The sequence below is a fragment of the Papio anubis genome, chromosome 1, assembly GCF_008728515.1.
Source record: "Papio anubis isolate 15944 chromosome 1, Panubis1.0, whole genome shotgun sequence".
Classification (NCBI taxonomy): domain Eukaryota; kingdom Metazoa; phylum Chordata; class Mammalia; order Primates; family Cercopithecidae; genus Papio; species Papio anubis.
In genome coordinates, this window is record NC_044976.1 from 5,380,762 (window position 1) to 5,404,697 (window position 23,936).

General features: G+C 49.8%; 2 protein-coding genes across 2 annotated transcripts in view; both read right to left on the reverse strand.

Annotated features, from left to right (window-relative positions):
• The window catches only part of PLEKHG5 (pleckstrin homology and RhoGEF domain containing G5), a 53,631-nt gene extending 48,875 nt beyond the window's left edge, over positions 1–4,756 (reverse strand). Inside the window, exon 1 of the mRNA XM_009183007.3 lies at positions 4,019–4,756. Within this exon, the coding sequence (XP_009181271.2) occupies positions 4,019–4,085 (67 nt within the window). The 5' untranslated portion in view covers positions 4,086–4,756. The remainder of the gene's footprint in view (positions 1–4,018) is intronic.
• A 7,110-nt stretch (positions 4,757–11,866) lies between these two features.
• Positions 11,867–23,936, reverse strand: part of NOL9 (nucleolar protein 9) — a 31,559-nt gene continuing 19,489 nt past the window's right edge. The window contains 6 exon segments of the mRNA XM_031660514.1: positions 11,867–12,203; positions 12,895–13,028; positions 15,221–15,398; positions 18,879–18,990; positions 19,374–19,671; positions 20,192–20,353. Of these exon segments, the coding sequence (XP_031516374.1) occupies positions 12,054–12,203; positions 12,895–13,028; positions 15,221–15,398; positions 18,879–18,990; positions 19,374–19,671; positions 20,192–20,353 (1,034 nt within the window). The 3' untranslated portion in view covers positions 11,867–12,053.

A 23,936-nucleotide genomic window follows, 5' to 3' on the forward strand; every position in this document is an offset into this window, starting at 1 on the left:
AAGTGCTGGGGTTACAGGCGTGAGCCACCCTGCCCAGCCTGAAAACATTTGTATTAAATCATAAAAACAACAAACCAGGGCCCAGCGCAGTGGCTCACGCCTGTAATCCCAGCACTTTGGGAGGCAGAGGTGGGTGGAGTTTGAGACCAGCCATGACCAATATGGTGAAACCCCGTCTCTATTAAAAATACAAAAATTGGCTGGGCGCGGTGGCTCAAGCCTGTAATCCCAGCACTTTGGGAGGCCGAGACGGGCGGATCACGAGGTCAGGAGATCGAGACCATCCTGGCTAACACGGTGAAACCCCGTCTCTACTAAAAAATACAAAAACTAGCCGGGTGAGGTGGTGGGCGCCTGTAGTCCCAGCTACAAGGGAGGCTGAGGCCGGAGAATGGCGGGAACCCGGGGGGCGGAGCTTGTAGTGAGCCGAGATCGGGCCACTGCACTCCAGCCTGGGCGACAGAGCGAGACTCCGTCTCAAAAAAAAAAAAAAAAATAAATAAATAAATAAATAAAAATACAAAAATTAGCTGGGCATGGTGGTGGGCACCTGTAGTCCCAGCTACTGGAGAGGCTGAGACAGGAGAATCACTTGAACCCAGCAGGTGGGAGTTGTAGTGAGCCAAGATTTTGCCATTGCACTCCAGCCTGGATAACAGAGTGAGACACTGTCTCAAAAAAAAAAAAAAAGTATGAGGTCGGACATGGTTGTTGACACCTATAATCCCAGCGCTTGGGAAGGCTGAGGTGGAAGAATCATTTGAGGCCAGGAGTTGAAACCAGCCTGGACAACAGAGCAAGACCCTGTCTCAGCAAAAAATTAAATTTTAAAAAAGGACTATATAAGAGGGTCTTTAGAAGTAGGAAATCTAACCAGAAAGATAAGCAAATTTAATGTAGTGTGCCCTCCGGACACCACCCTCGGAAGTTCTGGAGGCGTGACATCAGAGTCCCCTACCGCTGCCCCTGCTCCTCTGCGAAGAGCCATGGCATTTCAGCAATGCAAGTGGACAAGAGGGAAATGCCTGGTGACTATGGAAGGGGACACCTGTCTACCACGCCCCTCATATCTCAGGGACATTCCCACATAGGACAGTGACCACTTACTTTGCTGGGGGGAGAATAAGTGGCTGTCTGCATGACAATCTGGAAATGTCAGAATGTAATTGCTCACAGCCTTCCACACAGCAATTCCACTGTCCTAGGAATTCCCTCTACAGATGCTCTTTCACAAGTGCACAGAGAGACAGACACAAGAATGTCCACTATGGCACCATTTGCAAGAATGAAAAACTGGGCTGGGCTTCGTGGCACACACCCAGCTACTCAGGAGGCTGAGGCAGGAGGATTGCTCAAGCCCAGGACTTTCAGAGACCAGCCTAAGCAATATAGCAAGACCTTGTATCAAAAGAAAAAAAAAAGTGAAAAATTGGAAACAACCCAAAAGTTCACTATTAGAGGCATAGTTTAAAAGTTCAGGCATATCCATATATATCGTGAAGCCATTAAAAAGGATGAGGAGGCCAGGCGCAGTGACTCATGCCTGCAATCCCAGCACTTTGGGAGGCCGAGGCGGGCGGATCACCTGAGGTCAGGAGTTCCAGATCAGCCTGGCCAACATGGTGAAACCCCATCTCTACTAAAAATACAAAAATTAGCCAGGCGTGGTGGTGGGCATCTGTAATCCCAGCTACTGGGGAGGCTGAGGCAGGAGAATGGCTTGAACCCAGGAGGTGGGGGTTGCAGTGAGCCAAGACTGCACCACTGCACTCACGCCTGGGCAACAGAGACTCTGTCTCAAAAAAAGAAAAAAACAAAATAAAAGATGAGGAATGTTTTTATGTGTTGGCAAGTTTTTTGTACTGGCGCATATATATATATATATTTTTTGAGATAGAGTCTCACTCTGTTGCCCAGGCTGGAGTGCAGTGGCATGATCTTGTTCACTGCCACCCCTGCCTCCCAGGTTCAAGCAATTCTTCTGTTTGAGACTCCCGAGTAATTGGGATTATAGGCGCCCTGCCACCACACCTGGCTAATTTTGTATTTTTATTTATTTATTTTTAAATTTTTGTATCTTTAGTAGAGATGGGGTTTCACCATGTTGGCCAGGCTGGCCTCAATGGTTCAAGTGATTTTTCCAGCTTTTTCCCAGAGTGCTGGGATTACAGGTGTGAGCCACCTTTCCCAGCCACAAATGTATTACTTTTATAAGCAGAACAAAAGTGCACATGTGGGCAGGCAAGGTGACTCACACCTGTAATCTCAGCACTCTGGGAAGCTGAGGCAGGTGGATCACTTGAGGTCAGGGAGTTTGAAACCAGCCTGGCCAACATGGTGAAACCTCGGCTCAATTAAAAATACCAAAAAAAAAAAAATTAGCTGGCTATGGTAGCAGGCCTGTAATCCTGTAGCTTACCAGAGGCTGAGGCAGGAGAATCGCTTGGAACCTAGGAGGCGGAGGTTCCAGTGGAGCCGGTGACCGCCATTGCACTCCAGCCCGGGGCAACAAGAACAAAAGTCCATCTCAAAAAAGGCTGGGCACGGTGGCTCACGCCTGTAATCCCAGTACTTTGGGAGGCTGAGGTGGATGGATCATGAAGTCAGGAGTTTGAGACCATCCTGGCTAACATGGTGAAACCCCGTCTCTACTAAAAATACAAAAAATTAGCTGAGCATGATGGTACGTGCCTGTAGTCCCAGCTACTTGGGAGCTGAGGCAGGAGAATCGATTGAACCCAGGAGGTGGAGGTTGTAGTGAGCAGAGATTGTGCCACTGCACTCCAGCTCTGGGCGACAGAGCGAGACTCCGTCTCAAAAAAAGCAAAGTGCACATGTGTATTTATATTTAAAGGGCTTAAAATACAATCAAGCATGAGAATAGGTGACCATTCTCTGCTGTTCATGGGGTAGGTATGATACAGGGGACACTCCTAAAGGTCTGTAACCCCCAGTGTCACCCACACCTGGACACAATCTCCCTTTAGGAAATAAGAATTACATGGCCATGTTACTATGTGAGTGCTGGGGGCTCACATATCACATGCTGTCACTGCCACTGTGATTCACACAACTCTATATTCCCTGAATACTAGCAGGGGATGAGCTTGTGGGGGTGAGCAAAGGAAGAAAAAGTCAGCAGCTCAGATTCCTTGCTGGGGAGGGGATGGCCCTGGGCTGAGGGGCCTGCGTGGCCTTGGGAGGAATTCTCCATGACCCGCTGTCAGCTTCATAAATCTTTTGGGCCAGCCATCGGGGAGACAGAGATAAAGGTTGGAACGGGCTCAGATCTGAGCACAACCAGAGGGGTCTGTGGCCCAAATGCCCCAAGGCCAGGCCAGGCCAGGCTATCCTGCTGGGGCCGGGATGTTTCCCAGACCAGGCTCCAAGTCCGGTGGGAGAATGTTACTGGATTTCATGAACACTATTCCTGACCCCCGACTCCCAAAATGCGTCATGGCAGATATTAAAAGTAAACTTCAAAATATGGATGTGCAGGAGGAATTTCCTGGCCCTTCCCGAAAGCTACATAGACAAGGTTGGGAATGGTTCCAGATCATCCTCGCCGGGGGCATGCAACTTGGATGCACAAAATGGGACAGTTTGAAGGGTCTTGGGCCATCTTTCTTACCCCACTTTCTATGTCACAGAGGGGGAAACAGGTAACCTTCCTCTAACACGAGAGTCACAGTAGCAAAACTATCCTGCCACCAGAGCCACCCTTCGGCGTGGAGTCTCGTCTTTCTTCTTTCAGGAGCTGGATGGCTGAGCAGCAAAGCCCCCTCCTCTGCCCTCAAATCAGAGCTGATGGCTAAAACTGCAGGGCTGGGAGGGCTTCACTCACTGATTAATGGATGAATGAGACAAAATGGATCCAGCCCGCAAGTGGCTCTTAGACGATCTGGACTAGTTCAGTGAGTGCGAGTCCTTGGAGCCCTCCAAGACCTGCAAAGTTCCTCCTTTCACTCTGTGTCCTCCAACCTCCTTTCTAGACAAAAGAGACAGAAAACATACTCACCGGTTCCCGAACAAAGTTTGAGCCGGCTTGGAGGTGGAGACCCATGTTTTGTCAGGACTGAATTCATGCTTGACCTCTGTGGTGGTGGCACCCTGCCTGGACCTCCAGCCACATGCCAATGCCGCAGGCCTCTCCAGTCAGACACACAGGTCTCCGTCCTGCTTTGGCCAGTTGCCGTCTCAACGTGGAAGGCTTCTCCCCGACTCAGCCCCAGTCTTAATTTCTGCAGCTGGACCTGTCTGCACAGAAAACCAAGGCGCTCTCAGCCCTGCCAGTTTGCTCCCCCTCTACCACGGGTCCCCTGGGCGCTGTATATTTGAAGGCACAGACTTCGCAGCTGCCGCTCACACTGCATTTCTTTGTCGGTGGTTTGTTCCCTCTTGGATTTTCCATTCCTGAGTGCCCATTCATGCCCTGGAATGGGCTCCCACACTGCTGGCTGCCCCGGAGGTGCCGTCCCTCCTTTCCAGGAAAGCAATGCCACAGAGACCCCAGCCTCTGCAATCCCAGCAGCCAGCAGCAGCCCCTCCGCTGGGCTCCTCGGCTACCAGGAAGGCCTGAGAGTTCGGTGGCTCTCCCCTGCCAGGCAGAGAGGGGCTGGTCACAGCAGGAGATCAAGTGAGCCTCAAAACATTAGAAAAACCCAAGCCAGTCTGCAGAGCACCACAGCCGCCTCAGGGCCAGTTACCATAGCTACCCTTGGCTTCCCAGCCCAGCACATGTCTGCCCAGTTCAGCTCTGCTGATTCGCAAGACTTTGCTTGCTCAGCTCCTGGCACTGCAGACTGGACCTGCTGCCCCCTGACTTGGGGGGTTTCCACCCACAGTCCGCTCTTCCTGGCAAAGCCTTGGGAATACTTAACTTAGCAAGGTCTTTCTGAAGAGGCCCTGAACATCTCGTGGTCTTCCCCCCTTACTGTGCAGATGGCCCCCGTATTTATTTTAGCCACTGTTTAGGCTGGGCTTGTCAGCCAAATCTCCATCTCTCTGCTAGGCCCAACCCTATGAGGTGCGGGAAGACAAGGGCTGAGTCCTTGCTGCCAAGAGGCAGTTTTATCAGCGCAGCACTAGGTAGGAGTTTGTTTCAGGTTTTTTTTTTTCTTTTTCTTTTAAGTAGATGGTGTCTCACTATGTTGACCAGGCTGATCTCAAACTTTTGGCCTCAAGTGATCCTCCTGCCTCAGCCTTCCAAGGTGCTGGCATTACAGGCATGACTCATTTCACTTTTTTTTTTTTTTTTGAGAAGGACTCTTGCTCTGTCGCCCAGGCTGGAGTGCAGTGGCGCAATCTTGGCTCACTGCAAGCTCCGCCTCCCAGGTTCATGCCATTCTCCTGCCTCAGCCTCCCGAGTAGCTAGGACTACAGGTGCCCGCCACCACGCCCAGCTAAATTTTGTATTTTTAGTAGAGACAGGGTTTCACCGTGTTAGCCAGGATGGTCTCAATCTCCTAACCTCGTGATCCGTCCACCTCGGCCTCCCAAAGTGCTGCGATTACAGGCGTGAGCCACTGCGCCCGGCCCACTATGGTTTCTTCTAAGCATTGAAAAGTGATTGCCTGGAATAAAATGACCTATCTACAAAAAATTACACAACAATTAAATTCATGTTCTCAAAATATTTAATGATACAAAAGTTTATCTGTTAACTGAAAAGAGCTGAACAGAAACCATACATATTTTGTTAAATACACACACACGCACAGCCAAGCCCCAGCTGAGACACCTCACAGGTCAGTGATTACCTATGTGATGGTGGACTGGAGGATCACTTTCTACATGTGTAAGCTGCTTATAAAATTTTAAAAGCAACAAATGGGGGTTTATGAAAAACTTTCAGGAATGGGTTATCTATGGTGGCCACGGAGCTTGCTTCCTCAAGGGCTCTGACCACAGGAAGCTTGGCAGCAACGATTTTAAGGTGAACCTGCTGGAGGCAAGATGAGTAAGTAGCTACGAACTCAGTTAGTTTCCGCATCCCTCCAGCATGACTGTGAGGAACACCATCCTGGTGCCAGCCTCCTGAGTTTACCATCTAATCAGAGGCTAGTCACACACCAGGAGTTACTGACCGTTTTCTACATGCCGGAGACTGTGCTAAATCTCTTATAGACATGACTTCACTTACTCCTCACCAAGGAACACTGAGGGAAGGACAATTACCCCATTTTCTTTCTTTTTTTTTTTTTTTTTTTGAGATGGAGTCTCGCTCTGTCGCCCAGGCTGGAGTGCAGTGGCCGGATCTCAGCTCACTGCAAGCTCCGCCTCCCGGGTTTACGCCATTCTCCTGCCTCAGCCTCCCGAGTAGCTGGGACTACAGGCGCCCGCCACCTCGCCCGGCTAGTTTTTTTTGTATTTTTTAGTAGAGACGGGGTTTCACCGCATTAGCCAGGATGGTCTCGATCTCCTGACCTCGTGATCCGCCCGTCTCGGCCTCCCAAAGTGCTGGGATTACAGGCTTGAGCCACCGCGCCCGGCCAATTACCCCATTTTCAAACACAAAACAGGCTAAGTATCTTCCTCCAAGTTACACCACTGACAAGTGGCAGAGCCAGGATTTGAACTCAGCGCTCTATAATCAAAGCCTGCTGTCTTATCCACGATCTTGTCATCCAAATCTAAAAACAAATGACCTAGGCCAGGCGCGGTGGCTCACGTCTGTAATCCCAGCACTTTGGGAGGCCGAGGTGGACGGATCACGAGGTCAGGAGCTCAAGACCAGCCTGGCCAACATAGTAAAACCACATCTCCACTAAAAATACAAAAAAATTGGCCGGGCACGGTGGCTCATGCCTATAACCCCAGCACTTTGGGAGGCCGAGGCAGGTGGATCATGAGGTCAGGAGATCGAGACCATCCTGGCTAACACAAGGAAAACCCCCAAGCAAAAAGCTCTAAATGACAGGGTTGTTCATAGGTGCAAGTTCAGGTCCAGCCTCCCACAGGCAAAAATGGAGCTTTCCCAAGAGCTGGTCTGCCAGTCCTTCTTCCTTCCAAACAGCCCAGTCTCCAGTTGTGCCCTGTGGTTGTCTCCGGCCTCAGACCAGAAGTCAATTTGGACAAATCTACTTAAGAGCCCCCAGAAGAGGTTTTCCAGATTTTCCTTTTTCTTTTTTTGAGACAGAGTCTCACTCTGCACCCAGGCTGGAGTTCAGTGGCACAATCTGGGCTCACTGCAAGCTCCGCCTCCCGGGCTCAGCCTCCCAAGTAGCTGGGACTACAGGCGCTGCCACCACGCCTGGCTAATTTTTGTATTTTTAGTAGAGACGGGGTTTCACTGTGTTAGCCAGGATGGTCTCGATCTCCTGACCTCGTGATCCACCCGCCTTGGCCTCCCAAAGTGCTGCGATTACAGGCGTGAGCCACCGCGCCCGGCCTCTTTTTAATTTTTTTTGAGATGGAGTCTTGCTCTGTCACCCAGGCTGGAGTGCAGTAGCGTGATCTTGGCTCACTGCCAACTCCGCCTTCTGGGTTCACAGCATTCTCCTGCCTCAGCCTCCTGAGTAGCTGGGACTACAGGTGCCCACCACCACGCCTGGCTAATTTTTTGTATTTTTAGTAGAGATGGGATTTCACCATGTTAGCCAGGATGGTCTTGATCTCCTGACCTTGTGATCCGCCCACCTTGTCTCAACTGAAAATAGAAAAAATTAGCCGGGCGAGGTGGCAGGTGCCTGTAGTCCCAGCTACTCGGGAGGCTGAGGCAGGAGAACGGCGTGAACCCGGTGGGGCGGAGCCTGCAGTGAGCCAAGATCGTGCCACTACACTCCAGCCTGGTCAACAAAGTGAGACTCCGTCTCAAAAAAAAAATTAGCCGGTGTAGTGGCGGGCACCTGTAATCCCAAAAGTATCCCCAGCTACTTGGGATACTTTGAAAATTACATACAAAAATTACTAAGAGGCTCAGGCGCAGTGGCTCATGCCTGTAATCCCAACACTTTGGGAGGCTGAGGCAAGAGGATCCCCTGAGGTTGGGAGTTCAAGACCAGCCTGACCAGCAAGGTGAAATGCCGTCTCTACTAAAAATACAAAAATTAGCCCGGTGTGGTGGCAGGTGCCTGTAATCCCAGCCACGTGGGAGGCTGAGGCAGAGAATCCCTTGAACCCGGGAGGCACAGGTTGCAGTGACCTGAGATCAGGCCACTGCATTCCAGCCTGGCGACAGAGTGAGAGTCCGTTGCAAAATAAACAAAAACAAAAAAAAACCAAAACCAAAAACTAATGAGTTTTTGTAAAGAATAGCTTCAGGCCGGGCATGGTTGCCCACGCCTGTAATCCCAGCAGTTTGGGAGGCCGAGGCGGGTGGATCACAAGGTCAGGAGTTCGAGACAAGCTCGACCAACATGGTGAAACCCCATCTCTACTAAAAATACAAAAATTTGCTGGGCGTAGTGGTACATACCTGTAATCCCAGCTACTTAGGAGGTTGAGGCAGGAGAATTGCTTGAACCTGGGAGGCGGAGGATACAGTGAGCCGAGATCACGCCACTGCACTCCAGCCTGGGTGACAGAGCTAGACTCTGTCTCAAAAAAAAAAAAAAAATTTTGGCCGGGCTCGGTGGCTCAAGCCTGTAATCCCAGCATCTTCTTGGGAGGCCGAGGACGCTGGGATCACGAGGTCAGGAGATCGGTGACCATCTCCTGGCCACCAGGGAAACCCTGTCTCTGCCTAAAATACAAACCCTGAAGCCGCTTAGGTGGCAGGCCTGTAGTCCCAGCTACTCGGGGAGGCTGAGGCAGAGAATGGCGTGGGAACCCGGGAGTGATTGCAGTGAGCTGAGATCCTGCCACTGCACTCCAGCCTGGGCCTGGGTGACAGAGCCGGTAGACTCCATCTCAAAAAAAAAAAAAAAATGTCGCAGTTGGGAGGCTGAAAGGCATCACTTAGGTCAGGAGGATCGAGATCCAACTGGTCTTATTTATGCAGAAACCCCATCCCACTAAAATATGTGTAATCTGAACTAGGCGGTGAGGCTCAATCCGGTAACCCAGCCACCAGAGATTCCGAGGGCAGAATCCGCTTGAACCTGATGGATAGCCACCGCCATCCGCTGAAGGATTACCACGAAACGCATGCCGCGCAGCCAAGATCGGCCACCGCACCCCAGCCTGGGAGATGGAGCAAGACTCTGTCTCAAAAAAGAGCAGCTCCAATGGAGAACTCCTTATTACCCAATCTGACCCATAATGGACTGTGGAAATGACAAAAAGTCCAATCCTGTCTTTCCCCTAAATGCCCTTAATGCCACTGCCAGTGGCCGGACGCAGTGGCTCACGCCTGTAATCCCAACACTTTTGGGAGGCCAAGACGGGTGGATCACCTGGGGTCAGGAGTTCTAGACCAACCTGGCCAGCAGGGTGAAAATAGAAATAGAAAATTAGCCGGGGTAGTGGCGCATGCCTGTAATCCCAGCTACTCGTGAGGCTGAGGCAGGAGAATCGCTTGAACTGGGAGGCAGAGGTTGCAGTGAGCCCAGATTGCGCCATTGCACTCCAGCCTGGGCAACAAGAGCGAAACTCTGTCTCAAAAAAAAAAAAAAAGGAAAGGGAAAGAAAAAGCCACTGCCGTCAATAATGGAATGAATCGTCATCCCGGGGAATGGTGCTGCTGCAGGTCTGACCCGCACAAGCTAAAGTTCACCGCGGCCTAGGATCCCGGTCTCCGAACCTCCTTCCCTAAACCCTGTACAGCTTCCTGGGTCAACTCTAGCCCCAGTAAGGCTACCTGACCAACAGCTGATAGCTCCCTCTAGAGGCAACGATTTTTCTTTAGTGATAGGAACTGAAGAAAAAGACTTGACCACCATGCAGGCTGTATTTAAAGCCTGAAGGCAAACCTAGATTGGATGCAAATATAATTACAGGGCACCAGTTTCATTCTTCCAGAGCCTTGCTGCAATAACCTCCAGTGAGTATAACTGTAAAGATACAAGTGGAGAAAGACAAAATGTTGATGGTGGTGCATTGTCTTAAAATTCTTTTTTAAGGCCAGCACAGTAAAACATGATACGAATGAGCCAGATTTCAACATAAATAAGGGGCAACTAAGAAGCTAGACTCAATTGTCTCAAAGGCATCAAAACCAATCACCATAGCAAAGTTTCCTGGGCTTATTTTAAGTTGTTTGCTGTTGGGTCTAAGAGGTGCTGAGGGGCCACCATAAAATACTAAAGACAATGATAACCAACAGTTTAATTGTATATAAATGTTAAGTGTTAAAACCCACACATCCTAATAGTCTTACAATGTGATCATGCTGGGAAGATGGCGGTGGTCGTAATACCAATTGGAACCTCAGCCCCAGTAAGTATCCTGTTGTCTTAAATGCAGAAAATGGTGTGACCTGGTCCCATCACATGTTTACACAATCCACTTCCAACCTAGAGGACAAAGGGTCGGAAGCACCAGGGAGGACATGAAGAATGGCAGTCCGGTCACCAGCCTCCAGCACCCCCAGGAAAGCTCTAAAGGGCAGGGTTGTTCATAGGTGCAAGTTCAGGTCCAGCCTCCCACAGGCAAAACAGCCTCAAGAGCTGGTCTGCCAGTCCTTCTTCCTTCCAAACCTAGCTCCAGAGTCTCTGCCCCAGGGTTGTCCCCTGGCCTCAGACCAGAAGTCAATTTGGACAACTCACTTTTTAAGAGCCCCCAGGGAGGCTGTGAGCTACAATCTCAGTGAGGCCGAGACGGAGCGGGACTACAGGTCGTGAGGATCGCATTGCTCAGGAGTTAAAACCAGCTTCTGGCGTGGCTGGCGCCTGTAGTCCCAGCTACTGGGAGGCTGAGGCAGGAGAATGGCGTGGAACCCGGGAGGGCTGGAGCTTGCAGTGAGCTGAGATCCGCTACTGTACCTGTTCCCATGCATAGATGAGACTCTGCCCAAAAAAAAGAGCCCCCAGAAGAGGTTTTCCAGATTTCTTTTTTTTTTTTTTCTGAGAAGGAGTCTCAGCCTGTCTCCCAGGCTGGCGTGGTAGCACCATCTTGGCTCACTGCAACTCTGCCCTCCCTGGTTCACGCTTACTTCCGCCTCAGCCTCCCGGGTGCAGCTGGGACTACAGGTGCCACCATGCCCGCCAGTTTTTCTACTTGTAGAGACGGGTTTCACCCCGTGGTTAGCTGTGGAGGGTTCTTTTGATTCCTGGACTTCTGTGATCCTCCTGCCTGGCCTCCCAAGGTGCTGGGATTTGCGGCGTGAGCCACCGTGCCTGGCCCCGAGGTTTTCCAGATTTGAAAGCAATTTCCTCGGCATAAAACCTCAGGATTAAAAAAAAAAGAAGGGCGTTGGGTCCAAATTTGTATCTATCGAACCCGTTTAAGTTTTTGTTTTCTTTTTTAAAAAAGATAAGGTCTTACTCTGTCGCTCAGGCTGGAGTAGTTCGTGTACTCCAGCCTGGAACTCAGAGGCTCAAGCAATCCTCCAGCCTCAGCCTCCCAAAGTGCTAGGATTACAGGTGTGCGTGAGCTACCACGCCCGGCCCTATCTATTAAACCTTGATTGAATGTAACAGACCAAGTACAACTGCACCAAATGGATGGGCTATAACCATCCACACTGGTTCCAAGGAAGCAGACGGTCGCTGGCCCCCAGGTCTGCACATGGCTCAGGCAACGCTGTGGTGAGCCCTTGTATTCATTATGCTTGAGATCCTGCAGGTTGGCCTTCTTCCTTCCTTCTCAGTACATTGTAATGGCCCCAGTTTCCGTATTTTTATCCTGATTCTAATAGCCAGGTCCTTGAAGAACTTTCTGAGGAATCTCTGTTTTAATGGCACACAAACTGTTCTCTGCTGTTTTACTCCCTCTGGAAAGCACAGCAGACAGCAAGTATGAGTACCACACAGAAGACTAGAGCAAATTCTAGCTCATGCAGCTTTAAAAGAGAAACTTAAGACTACTATACGACATTCACGAATTACACAGGAAACAGTGTTGCTGATAAGGGCACCATTCATGGCCATGAAACTCCATCATGTCTCTCGTGGTCAGGCTTGAGACAAAGCTTTCAGGTAGGAAAGTTTCTTCCCTTGTTAAAAATGCGAGCATCACTTCATTTTTCGACAGAACTTAGGTCTTCGGTATGGTTTCTCTTTATGTGCCTCCTCAGGTTCTCTTGCTCCAATTTTCTCTGATGCTCCAGGAATTTTAAAATTGTAATCCGTTGTGACGTAAGGTACGGTCCCTTCGATCCCACGCTGAAATGGAAACACAAAGAGAATTCATGGAAACACTCCAGGTCCAGGCCAGAGGGGTTTACAGCGCTCTCTCCCACCTGAAGGTAGTGTCCTGACAGTCTGGGTGGGGACTTTTCACTTTTAAGGCATTTGATCCCTTCCTTCAGAGCCCCCTTTAATCAACTGGCTCGGTAACAAACGTGCCAGGGCCTCCCTTCTGTCCCATTCCATCAACACAGCAAACAGCGTGAGGCTGAGTGGGGGTGCAGTGCACGTCCCTTTCAAAAGAGGGACACGGGAGGATGAGAATGGTGGGAACATCCCCTGTACCCAGAGCCCACTCGCAGCCCCTGTGGCTGGCTCTGGGGCACACAGAAGCTCTGGCCTGGTCCCGTGATGCCTCTGAAGACTGTCCTCAGGAGGGCAAACCTGAGAGGGCCCCTGCTTGCTCCAACACAACCTACTCCTATGTAAAGGCTCCACCACGGGTTGCAGTGAGCCCAGATCGCGACACTGACACCATGAGTGACAGTGATTCATGGTCTCAGGCCCTGGAGGCGGCCCTGACACCGTCTTGGCTCACTCAGGACCTACAACAAAGTATAGGTTTCCCAGATCACCCATTCCCATGACCCCTGACCCTACTTCAGCTCCTCACTTCCTGTGGACCTGAGTAGGCTCCTTCCAGGGCTGTGCCTGGGGTAAGGCTCACCTGGCACTTAAGGACACAATGTGGAATGGCAATAGCTCCAACGAGCAGACAATTCACGGTCCTTAGCTCTTCCGGGGGCACAGGGGTGAGGATGTGGTACAGCCGCTTCTCCATGTCAATGCCTCTACAGATGCCTTCAAGACATGCGCACAACACAAAAATCACCCTTTTGGAAAACATCAAACCTCTCCACCTTTAGAAACTGCAGAATGGTTTTGAACATAAGTCTTGATTTCAACTCTGTTTTGTTTTGAAAATACAAAGAGCTGGCCGGGTGTAGTAGCTCACGCCTGTAATCACAGCACTCTGGGAGGCCGAGGAGGGTGGACTGCCTGAGATCAGGAGTTCGAGACCAGCTTGGGCAAGACGGTGAAACCCCATCTCTACTAAAAATACAAAAAATTAGCCAGGCGTGGTGGCGGGCACCTGTAGTCCCAGATACTCGGGAGGTTGAGACAGGAGAATAGCTTGAACACAGGAGGCGGAGCTTGCAGTGAGCCGAGATGGCGCCACTGAACTCCAGCCTGGGTGACAGAGCGAGATTGTCTCAAAAAGAAAAGAAAAGAAAATACAAAGAGTCAAGAGACAGAGTCCTTGAAAATTGGGACAGTTTGTACCTTCCCTGTGTTCAGCCATGAGGAACCAAAATGGTCTACATGCAAAAGTCCTAGATTGGGCCAGCTGCGGTGGCTACGCCTGTAATCCCAGCACTGTGGAGGCTGAGGCAGGTGGATCGAATGAGGTCAGGAGTTTGCGACCAGCCTCGCCAACATGGTGAAACCCTGTCTCTACTAAAATTTCAAATATCAGCTGGGCATGGTGGCGCGCACCTGTAACTCCCAGCTACTCAGGAGTCTGAGACACAAGAATCACTTGAACCCAGGAGGCAGAGATTGCAGTGAGTCCAAATAGACAGAGAGAGACTTTGTCTCAAAAAAAAAAAACAAACAAACAAAAAACAAAAAACAGCCTGTGCGCAGTGGCTCACGTCTGTAATCCCAGCACTTTGGGAGGCCAAGGTGGGCGGATCACAAGGTCAGGAGCTCAAGACCAGGCTGACCAACATGGTGAAATCCCATCTCTACTAAAAATACAAAATTAGCTGGGCGGGGTGGCGCATGTCTGTAATCCAAGCTACTCAGGAGGCTGAGACAGAAGAATCATTTGAACCTGGGAGACGGAGGTTGCAGTGAGTGGAGATCACACCATTGCACTCCAGCGTGGGCAACAGAGCAAGACTCCGTCTCAAACAAACAAACAAAAGTCCTAGATTGTTGGTGAGTACAGGCCAGGGGGAAAATCCACCACTAAGGAACATACAGAAGACAACCTGATCTTTCCCCATCACTGTTCCTCCTTTATGGTCTGTACTAAATGACACAATTTCTGTGAAAATGCTTTTGAGAAATACAGTGTTGTCCAAATCTGAAATGTGCATTTAAGGACTTCGCTAATTTGGGATTACTTAGCTCCAGCACCCTTCCAAAACTCCATGTTTATTGACCTCAAGAAACCAAGGCAGGTCAAGGAGGTGGGGACCCAATCCCGCTGGGCACTTCGAGCCCTGGTCCAGACCTTGGATCTCAGTGATGGGAAGTGCCAGGCTGTGGCACAACCGCGCCTGGGTTCAGGTCATTCCTGGCTATGGGGATAAATTTTAAGAGAGGAAGTGGAGAGTTCAGTTAAGAAACTTTTCAGCAGATGGCGGTGACTGACTAACATGCTGAGAAGAGGTGGAGGAAGCTGACATATTTTGAAGACAGAAGCCAACAGACCGTCTAATGGGCTGAAAGTAGCAAACGAAGGCTAGGGGATGCCAAGGAGGGGCCAGGGTCTGACCTGGATGTCAGAGTGAATCTTCCAATGGACCAAGAACAAGCCTGGGGCAAGGAGGAGAGGGTGCGAGCAAGAGGGTCCTGAGGGTCCCAGGTCTACATGCGAGTCAGACACTCAAGTGGAGATGTACACTGGCAAGGTGGGTTTGGAACGCAGATGAACAGCTGTGTTGGAGGACACTGCAGAAAGGGAACGCCTAAAGATGGATTTAGAACCCAGCAGTGACTGAGACAGGGGAGAAGTGTCGAGCAAGAAGAGGGCCAAGCCCAGGCCCTTGGTAAGTCTACATTTATAGGAGCTGGTAGATGAAGCAGAGAAATAGCTGCTTCCTTCCTGGCCTCCAGCCCCTAAGGCATGCTATATAGATGAGTGGGGGTTCTCTGACCTCTGTAGCTTAGACACAGCTACAAGGACTTTAACCAGTCATCTACAGTTAAAGCAGTAGATCCTCTTCAGTAGGTTTATGGATATGTTTTACTCTCAGACTCACCAAAGCCCAAGCAGTCACAGATTGGAGTCTGGGCAAGCAGGATGGGCCCATTCGTGTATCCTCTGACGTCATCCTGGATCTTGCAAAGACCAACCCAGCTGGCGTTCACAGCATATAGTATATGGGTAGGGGCGACATCAGAGTGGGTAATTCGGAGCGCGACTGCATTGAAAGGGACCTGGAAAATGAATTTGCATCTCACTCTATTCATCGCTACTTTGAAAAACCACTTAATTTTTACAACTAGATTAACCAGCTATCTAAAGATAGGTCTGCCAAAGTGCCTACCCAAAAGTATCTTTAAAGAATAAAAACAGCCAGGTGCAGTGGCTCACGCCTGTAATCCCAGCACTTTGGGAGGCTGACGTGGGCAGATCACGAGGTCAGGAGTTCAAGACCAGCCTGTCCAACATGGTGAAACCCGGTCTCTACTAAAAATACAAAATTAGCTGGGCATGGTGGTGGGCGCCTGTAATCCCAGCTACTCAGGAGGTTGAGGCAGGAGAATCGCTTGAACCTGGGAGGTGGAGGTTGCAGTGAGCAGAGATCGCGCCATTGCACTCCAGCCTGGGCAACAGAGAAAGACTCTGTCTCAAAAACAAATTAATAAATAAAAAATAAATAAAATAAAAAATTCTTTAGGCCGGGTGCAGTGGGTCATGCCAGTAATCCCAACCCTCTGAGAGGCCAAGGTGGGTTGATCACTTGAGGTCAGGAGTTTGAGACCAGCCTGGCCAACATGGCAAAACCCTGTCTCTACTAAAAATAAAAAAATTAGCCAGGGATGGTGGTGCGTGCCTGTAGTTCCAGCTACTCAGGAGGCTGAGGCACAAGAATCACTTAAACCCGAGAGGCGGAGGTTGCAGTGAGCTGAGATTGTGCCACTGCACTCCGGCTTGAATGACAGACCAAGACTCCATCTCAAAAAAAATAAATAAATAAAAATAAAAATAAATAAATAAATAAAATACAAAAATTTAGCCAGGTGTGGTGGTGCATGCCTTTAGTCTCAGCTACTTGGGAGGCTGAGGCACTAGAATTGAGAATCACTTGAACCCACGCAGCGGAGGTTGCAGTGAGTCAAGATTGTGCCACTACACTCCAGCCTGGGTGACAGAGACTGTCTCAAAAAAAAAAAAAAACAAAAAAAACCTTGAATTTAAAAAATAAATGTGGGCCAGGTGCGGTGGATCATGCCTATAATCCCAGCACTTTGGGAGGCTGAGGCAGGTGGATCATCTGAGGTCAGGAGATGGAGACCAGCCTGGCTAACTAACATGGTGAAACCCCGTTTCTACTAAAAATACAGAAGATTAGCTGGGCATGGTGGTGTGTGCCTGTAATCCCAGATACTTGGGAGGCTGAGGCAGAAGAATCACTTGAACCCGGGAGGCGGGGGTTGCAGTGAGCCGAGCACGCGGCATTGCACTCTGGCGTGGGCAACAAGAGCAAAATTCCATCTCAAAAAAATAAATAAATAAATGTGAAGTAATACAAGACAGATTAAAGTATTGGCAGATAAATTTCACGTTCAGTTACAGAGCATCTCCAGGTGAATAAATGACCCATAAACTAAAACCCCATTAGCAAAGACTCTCCAGGGGAGATGACTCAGAGGCCTGGAGCCCATGCCACCATCGGGTCCAAGAAACATATCCTTGCTGCCCAGGTCTGCCACTTCAGCCAGGTGCAGTGGCTCACGCCTGTAATCCCAGCACTCTGGGAGGCCGACATGGGCAGATCACGAGGTCAGGAGCTCAAGATCAGCCTGACCAACACGGTGAAACCCTGTCTCTACTAAAAATACAAAATTAGCCGGGTGTGGTGGCGGGCGCCTGTAATCCCAGCTACTCAGGAGGTTGAGGCAGGAGAATCACTTGAACCTGGGAGGTGGAGGTTGCAATGAGCAGAGATTGCGCCACTGCACTCCAGCCTGGGCAAGTGCTTCCACCTGACAGCTCCCAATGCTCAAAGCTATAAATGAAGCATGTCTTAGCCTTTCTCTCACAGGGTGGCCACGAAGTCACTGAGCCCCTAAATGCTTGGCAGAGTGCCTGGCATGGAGCAAGCACTCAAAACTGGACAGGCTGTGTGGCACAGCAGACCCGGGCTCAGAGTCGTGCGTCCTGCAACTTCAATCCTAGCCTAAACTTTGACTGCACCATTTTGGGCAAGCTGACTCCCAGTCCCTGGCCTTGGTTTTACCATCTGTAAAATGGGGATAACAGGACCATGGTAAGTAGTGGAGTTACACAGGCTTAGAACAGAGTACTGCACACAGTAAGCATTTCAGAAGTGCCACCTGCCGCTAGTTTTGCTTTTTCATCATCCTGAATCCTAACGCTATCATGCTTTCCTCCCAAAACAATTATTAGCAGCCTGGATTCCAAGTTGCAAATACGTTGGTGGTGGAAATCTACTTTTGACGACAGTAATGTGAAGTACTTTTTTTTTTTTTGAGTCGGCATTTCGCTCTGTCGCCCAGGCTGGAGTGCAGTGTCGTGATCTCGGATCACTGCAACCTCCGCCTCCCGGGTTCGAGCGATCCTCCTGCCTCAACCTCCCGAGTAGCTGGGACTACAGGTACGTGCCACCACGCCTGGCTAATTTTTTTTTTTTTAAACACGGAGTCTTGCACTGTTGCCCAGGCTGGAGTGCAGTGGCACAATCTCGGCTCACTGCAAGCTCTGCCCCTTGGGTTCACGCCATTCTCCTGCCTCAGCCTCCCAAGTAGCTGGGACTACAGGCATGAGCCACCACGCCCAGCTAATTTGTTGTACTTTTAGTGGAGACGGGGTTTCACTGTGTTAGCTAGGATAATCTCGATCTCCTGACCTCATGATTCGCCTGCCTCGGCCTCCCAAAGTGCTAGGATTACAGGTGTGAGCCGTGTCCCCCAATTTTTTGTATTTTTTTTTTTTTGAGACAGAGTCTTGCTCTGTCGCCCAGGCTGGAGTACAGCGGCCGGATCTCACCTCACTGCAAGCTCCGCTCCCGAGTTTACGCCATTCTCCGGCCTCAGCCTCCCGAATAGCTGGGACCACAGGCACCTGCCACCTCGCCCGGCTAGTTTTTTCTATCTTTTAGTAGAGATGGGGTTTCACTGTGTTAGCCAGGATGGCCTTGATCTCGTGACCTCGTGATCCGCCCACCTCGGCCTCCCAAAGTGCTGGGATTACAGGCGTGAGCCACTGCACCCGGCTAATGTGAAGTACTTTAAGAGTGCTCTCTGGGTGCCAGGTTCCACTGTGAACGCTCCCTGAATCCACACGATCACTCTCTGAGGCCCAGTAGCACCCCTATTCTACAGCTGAAAAGTGGAAGTGCTGGAGCAGCCCCTGCGACCAGGCGGGACATTCAAACCCAGCACAGAGCCACACTCAACCTCAGGACAGAAACATGGCTAAGAGCGGTCACCAGAGCTGAACTGCCTGGGCCTGCATGCCAGCCCGGCCCCTACTGCTGAGTCCCTCAGCCTCTCTACACCTCAGTTTCCCCATCTATAAAATGAGAATAACAATAGAACCTATGACACTGGGATGTTCTGAGGATTAAATGAGCGAGGAGTTATGAAGTGCTTAGAAGAGTGCCCAGCACACAGAAAACCACACAAGTGTGTAACAAAATGAAGACAATTTCTCCCGTAAGTTCAGATTACCTGATAGGGTGTCAGGCTATGCAAAGGAGAAAGTGGTTTGGGCATCGGGGGCTGCAGCTGGCTAAGGTAACTCAAGATGGTCAGATCTCGAAGAATTTTGTTATGTGACTCTCTGAAAGGCAAATTACAACAAGGTAAGTAGACATTTAACCCTCCACGGCCACCTCTCACACCTGTCATCACAGAGGTCACATTTTCACAGAGTACTGGGCTTTCCAACACTGCCCTCTCTTGACAGACCCCGACTGGAAAAACAGGACGCGTAAAGACTCTCCTTTAAGTCCAAGTTGCTGGCGGCCAGAGTTAGGGGCCACTTCTGGGTATTTCCCTGGAAACGTAACAGTTCAGAAAACAACTGGTTCTTCTTTGTAAATGCACAGCTGTGATAGAGAACTGAAGATTTTAGAGGACTCAGGCCTTTAGAGGAATTGAGAATGGCAGGCCTTTTTCGACAGAAGGAAACGTTAATTCTTCAGCCAAATGAGGGTTAGTTACCTATTTCTTGGAGTTATTCTGTATGTAAAGTCTGTATAAACACCTATCAGTTTATGTCCAGTGAACTCAACTGGACTCTCTTTTTCTTCATCAGCAAATTCCAAAGCATCTGCAAATGCTGCGAGTCTGAAACGTCGATTTCTCATCTTGGTCTTGCTTTTTGTGTACAAGCCATCCATGTCATCTACATACTGCGGGGTAAGGTCTGGCATATATTTACTGTGGTCACAGCGGAACTGAACCACGTGGCTGGGAGACAGCAATCGGATCAGATCAATGAGAAGCAGGAGCCCCTGGTCTGTGGGGAAGAGACATTAGCACAGCTGATGCACTCGAGAACAGTGACACACTCAAGAACAGTGACACGCTCCTAAGACAAATGGGTGCATTTGTTCTAAGACAAAGAAACCATCAATAAGTTGGACTTTGGCTGGGCGCTGTGACTCGTGTTTGTAATCCCAGCACGCCTTGGTAGGCCAAGGTGGGCGGATCACTTGAGGCCAGAAGTTCAAGACCAGAATGGCCAACATGGCAAAACCCCATCTCTACTAAAACTACAAAAATTAGCTGGGCAGAGTAGCACACGCCTGTGGTTCCAACTACTCCAGAGGCTGAGGTGGGAGGATTGTTTGAGCCCGGGAGGCAGAGGATGCAGTGAGCCAAGATCACGCCATTGCACTCCAGCCTGGACGACAGAGTGAGACCCTGCCTCAATTAAAAACAAAAAACAAAACACTGGGCTTTAATGTGGCTGTCTGAAAGCTAGGAGTACTCACACTGCCTGTCCTTCCCTTGCAGATGTGTGCGTGCAGGCTTACCTGAAACCCATCCCATAGTGTTGACGATGAGAGGGGACTCTCTCTTGTAAGCGCTGAACACATATTTTATTATGTCAATATAATTCTCGTAGTTGTTTTTACAAGAAGGTTTCCCATAATATACCATCTTCTGTGGTGTCCTCAGGTGAGTGAAAGGTGGTCCTAAGAAGATAAAGATGAGTAATCAGATGAGTAAGGTAAGATGAGTGTTCAATCCTGGCTACTTAAAAGGTGGTGAGGGTTTTGTTTCAGCTGTTACCACTGACAAAGAACCTTAGGAAATCTGAGACCATCGTACCTACAGGAATACTCTAATTCCATTTTTTGGAAATCTAAGCTTTCAACTTAACACAAAGACATGCTCACTTTCACATAAACGGCTAATGCCAATTATATTCATTCAGCAAACACACAAATCTGCTAACTGCTGGGCTTGTTCCAGTGATTTGGGACATATCTGTAAACAAAACAGACAAACATCCCCACCCTCGCAGGGCTTCTATCCGAATGAAAGGGCAATGAATAGGCATGTGTGTCTTAATAGGAATACAGCAATGACTCTGTTCTAGGCCCTTCACATAGTTATTTTCTTTTTTTTTTTTTTTTTAGACAGAGTTTCACTCTTGTTGCCCAGGCTGGAGTGCAATAGTGCGACGTTGGCTCACTGCAACCTCCACGTACCGGGTTCAAGCAATTCTCCTGCCTCAGCCTCTTGCATAGCTGGAATTGCAGGCATGTGCCACCACGTCCGGCTAATTTTGTATTTTTAGTAGAGACGTGGAGTGTTTCATGTTGGTCAGGCTGGTCTTGAACTCCCTGACTCCTGGGTGATCCACCTACCCTGTTTTCTCCCTCCCCCAAAGTGCTGGGATTTGTGGCATGAGCCACTGTGCCCAGCCAAGAGCCTCTAATTTTCTTTTTTCTTTTTGAGACGAGTCTCGCCTCTGTAGCCCAGGCTGGAGTGCAGTGGCCGATCTCAGCTCACTGCAAGCTCCGGGCCTCCCTGGTTCAAGCCATTCTCCGCCCTCACCCAGGAGGAGCTGACTACAGCCTCGGGCCACCTCACCAAGCAGTTTCTTTTGTATTTCTTAGTAGAGACGGGGTTTCACCAGCAGCTGTGGATGGTCTCTGATCTCCTGACTCCTCGTAGGACCTCCTTCCGGCCTCGGCCTCCCAAAGTGCTGGGATTACAGGCTTCTGAGCTGGCCACCAGCTGAGTTTCCCAGCCTCGCTAACCCTGTGGCAGGTGGTAGTATCCTCATTTTTACAGATGAGGAAACTGTAAGTGATTACAATCCCTGTTCTTGGGTGTCGGGCCAGTCAGTAAACAGCAAGCTGGCTTAAACCCAGGGGCTCCTGTGTTCACACTCTAATCATGACGTATTCCTCTGGCCAGGGACAGGGAGCTGAGCAGTTCAATGAGGCAGCCAGTACAGCTGAGGCCAGTGAGGTGGACTGTGCGACAGGGTCTTATGGAGACAAGTCTGGCCAGTGTAGGACGCAGCAAGGCCATTCCTGACAGACCAACCATCAGAGTGGCCACTCTGATGGGAGCTAGGAATTCAGCCAGCTTAGGCTCCCCCTTCTTAAGGTTAAGTGGCCAGTGGCGGGTAGGGATGTGGGGTGGCTGAGTGAAAGCAGAGGAGGCCTGCATAGTTTAGAGAAGATCTGCTAAAATAAAAACAAATTTGTACCAATCATAGCCAGGTTTCTTTTTTTTTTTTTTTTTTTTTTTTTTTTTGAGATCGAACGTCTCGCTTCTCTGTCGCCTAGGTTGGAGCAGGCCAGATCTCAGCTCACTGTAAGCCCTCCCCGGCCACCATTCTTCCTGCCTCACCTGAGTAGCTAGACTACAGGCTCTCCAGTCAGCCTCCCGGCTAAGTTTTTAGGAGCTTTTGCACTCCTGTTTCACCCTGTTAGCCAGGGATGGTTCTGGACCTCCCGACCTTGTGTGGATCCGCCTGCCTCAGCCCCCAAGTGCTGGGATTACAGGCGCACACTGCCACCGCTCATAGCCAGGCTCTTAACAATTCAGAGGAATAACTTGGCAAAACATGAAAGGAAGAAGTGCCGGCGAGGATCCCTGGGATGTTAAGCCGGAATCGGATAAGTCAGAAACTCATGGCTTGCTTTCTTTTTTTCCTTTTATTTTTGAGATGGGAGTCTCACCGTGCTCACCCCAGGCTGAGTGAAAGGGCGCATCTCAGCTCACTGCAACCTCCACCTCCCGAGTTCAAGTGATTCTCCTGCCTCAGCCTCCCAAGTAGCTGGGATTACAGGCACTCGCCACCACACCTGGCTCATTTTTGGATGTTTTAGTAGAGATGAGGTTTTGCTATGTTGGCCAAGTTGGTCTCAAACTCCTGACCTCAAGTGATCCGCCTGCCTCAGCCTCCCACAGGCTGGGATTACAGGCATGAAGAACCGTGCTGGCCTCATGGTTTTAATGAAACAGAAAAGGTATCTATACAAGTATAGACCTATATGCATATATACACATACACATATGTATGTGTGGGTTTAAATATGTCATAGATGCTAGCTTTGTGCACTGAGATCTAGAAACAATGACACACCAGAGGCAACACGCGTACACAGTACTGAAACTCTGGTTTCAATCTCTCCCTATGAAAAGGAGCCAGGGCTCTCTGGAAAAATAGCTCATTCCAAGGCTATGGAAGAGAAAGTGAAAGATGACCCCAGAACTTCCTGTTTTGCCAGAAAATTAAGACAGTGCTCAAAAAAGGATGGAGCCATGGAGTAGCTAGGGTCAGTACAGCTGGAGGGCCCAGGCCAAGGGTGCAGTCAGGACCTAGGACGTAAGAGGAGTTCAGTAGACAGACGGGTCCTAGGAGGTGGCCGACAGGACAGAGCGGCTGCTTATACATAGGAATATTGTACACATAAATTAATGTATTCAGAATAATGAGCCAAGTTTTTTTGTTTTTCTTTCTTTTTCTTTTTTTTTTAAAGACAGACAGGGTCAGCTGGACATGGTGGCTTACACCTATAATTCTAGCACTTTGGGAGACCAAGGCAGGTGGATCACCTGAGGTCAGGAGTTCAAAACCAGCCTGGCCAACATGGTGAAACCCCGCCTCTACTAAAAATACAAAAAATTATCCAGGCGTGGTGGCGCACGCCTGTAATCCCAGCTACTTGGGAGGCTGAGGCAGGAGAATCGCTTGAACCTAGGAGGCACGGGTTGCAGTGAGCCGAGATCGTGCTACTGCACTCCAGCCTGGGCAGCAAGAGCAAAAAAAAAAAAAAAAAAAAAGTTGGAGGTATCACATTCTCTGACTTCAAAAGCAGTTATAATTAAAAGAGCATGGTCCAGCCCGGGCTACAAAGTGAGACACTGCCTCTAAAAATAATTGTTAAAAAATTAGCCAGGTGTGGGCCGGGTGCGGTGACTCATGCCTGTAATCCCAGCACTTCAGGAGGCTAAGGCGGGTGGATCACAAGGTCAGGAGACCATCCTGGCTAACACGGTGAAACCCCGTCTCTACTAAAAATGCAAAAAATTAGCCGGGCGTTTTAAAGTAAAACAGCATGGCAGGATCAGGCGTGGAGGCTCTGCAATCTCAGTGCTTTCGGAAGCTGAGGCGAGGCAGATCACCTGTTTCCAGGAATTTGAGGCTGCAGTGAGCTATGACTGTGCTAACGCACTCCAGCCTGGGTGACAGTGAGACCCAGCTCCCAGTCCGCATCAGTAATGGCATAAAAAAGGTTATACATATCACTC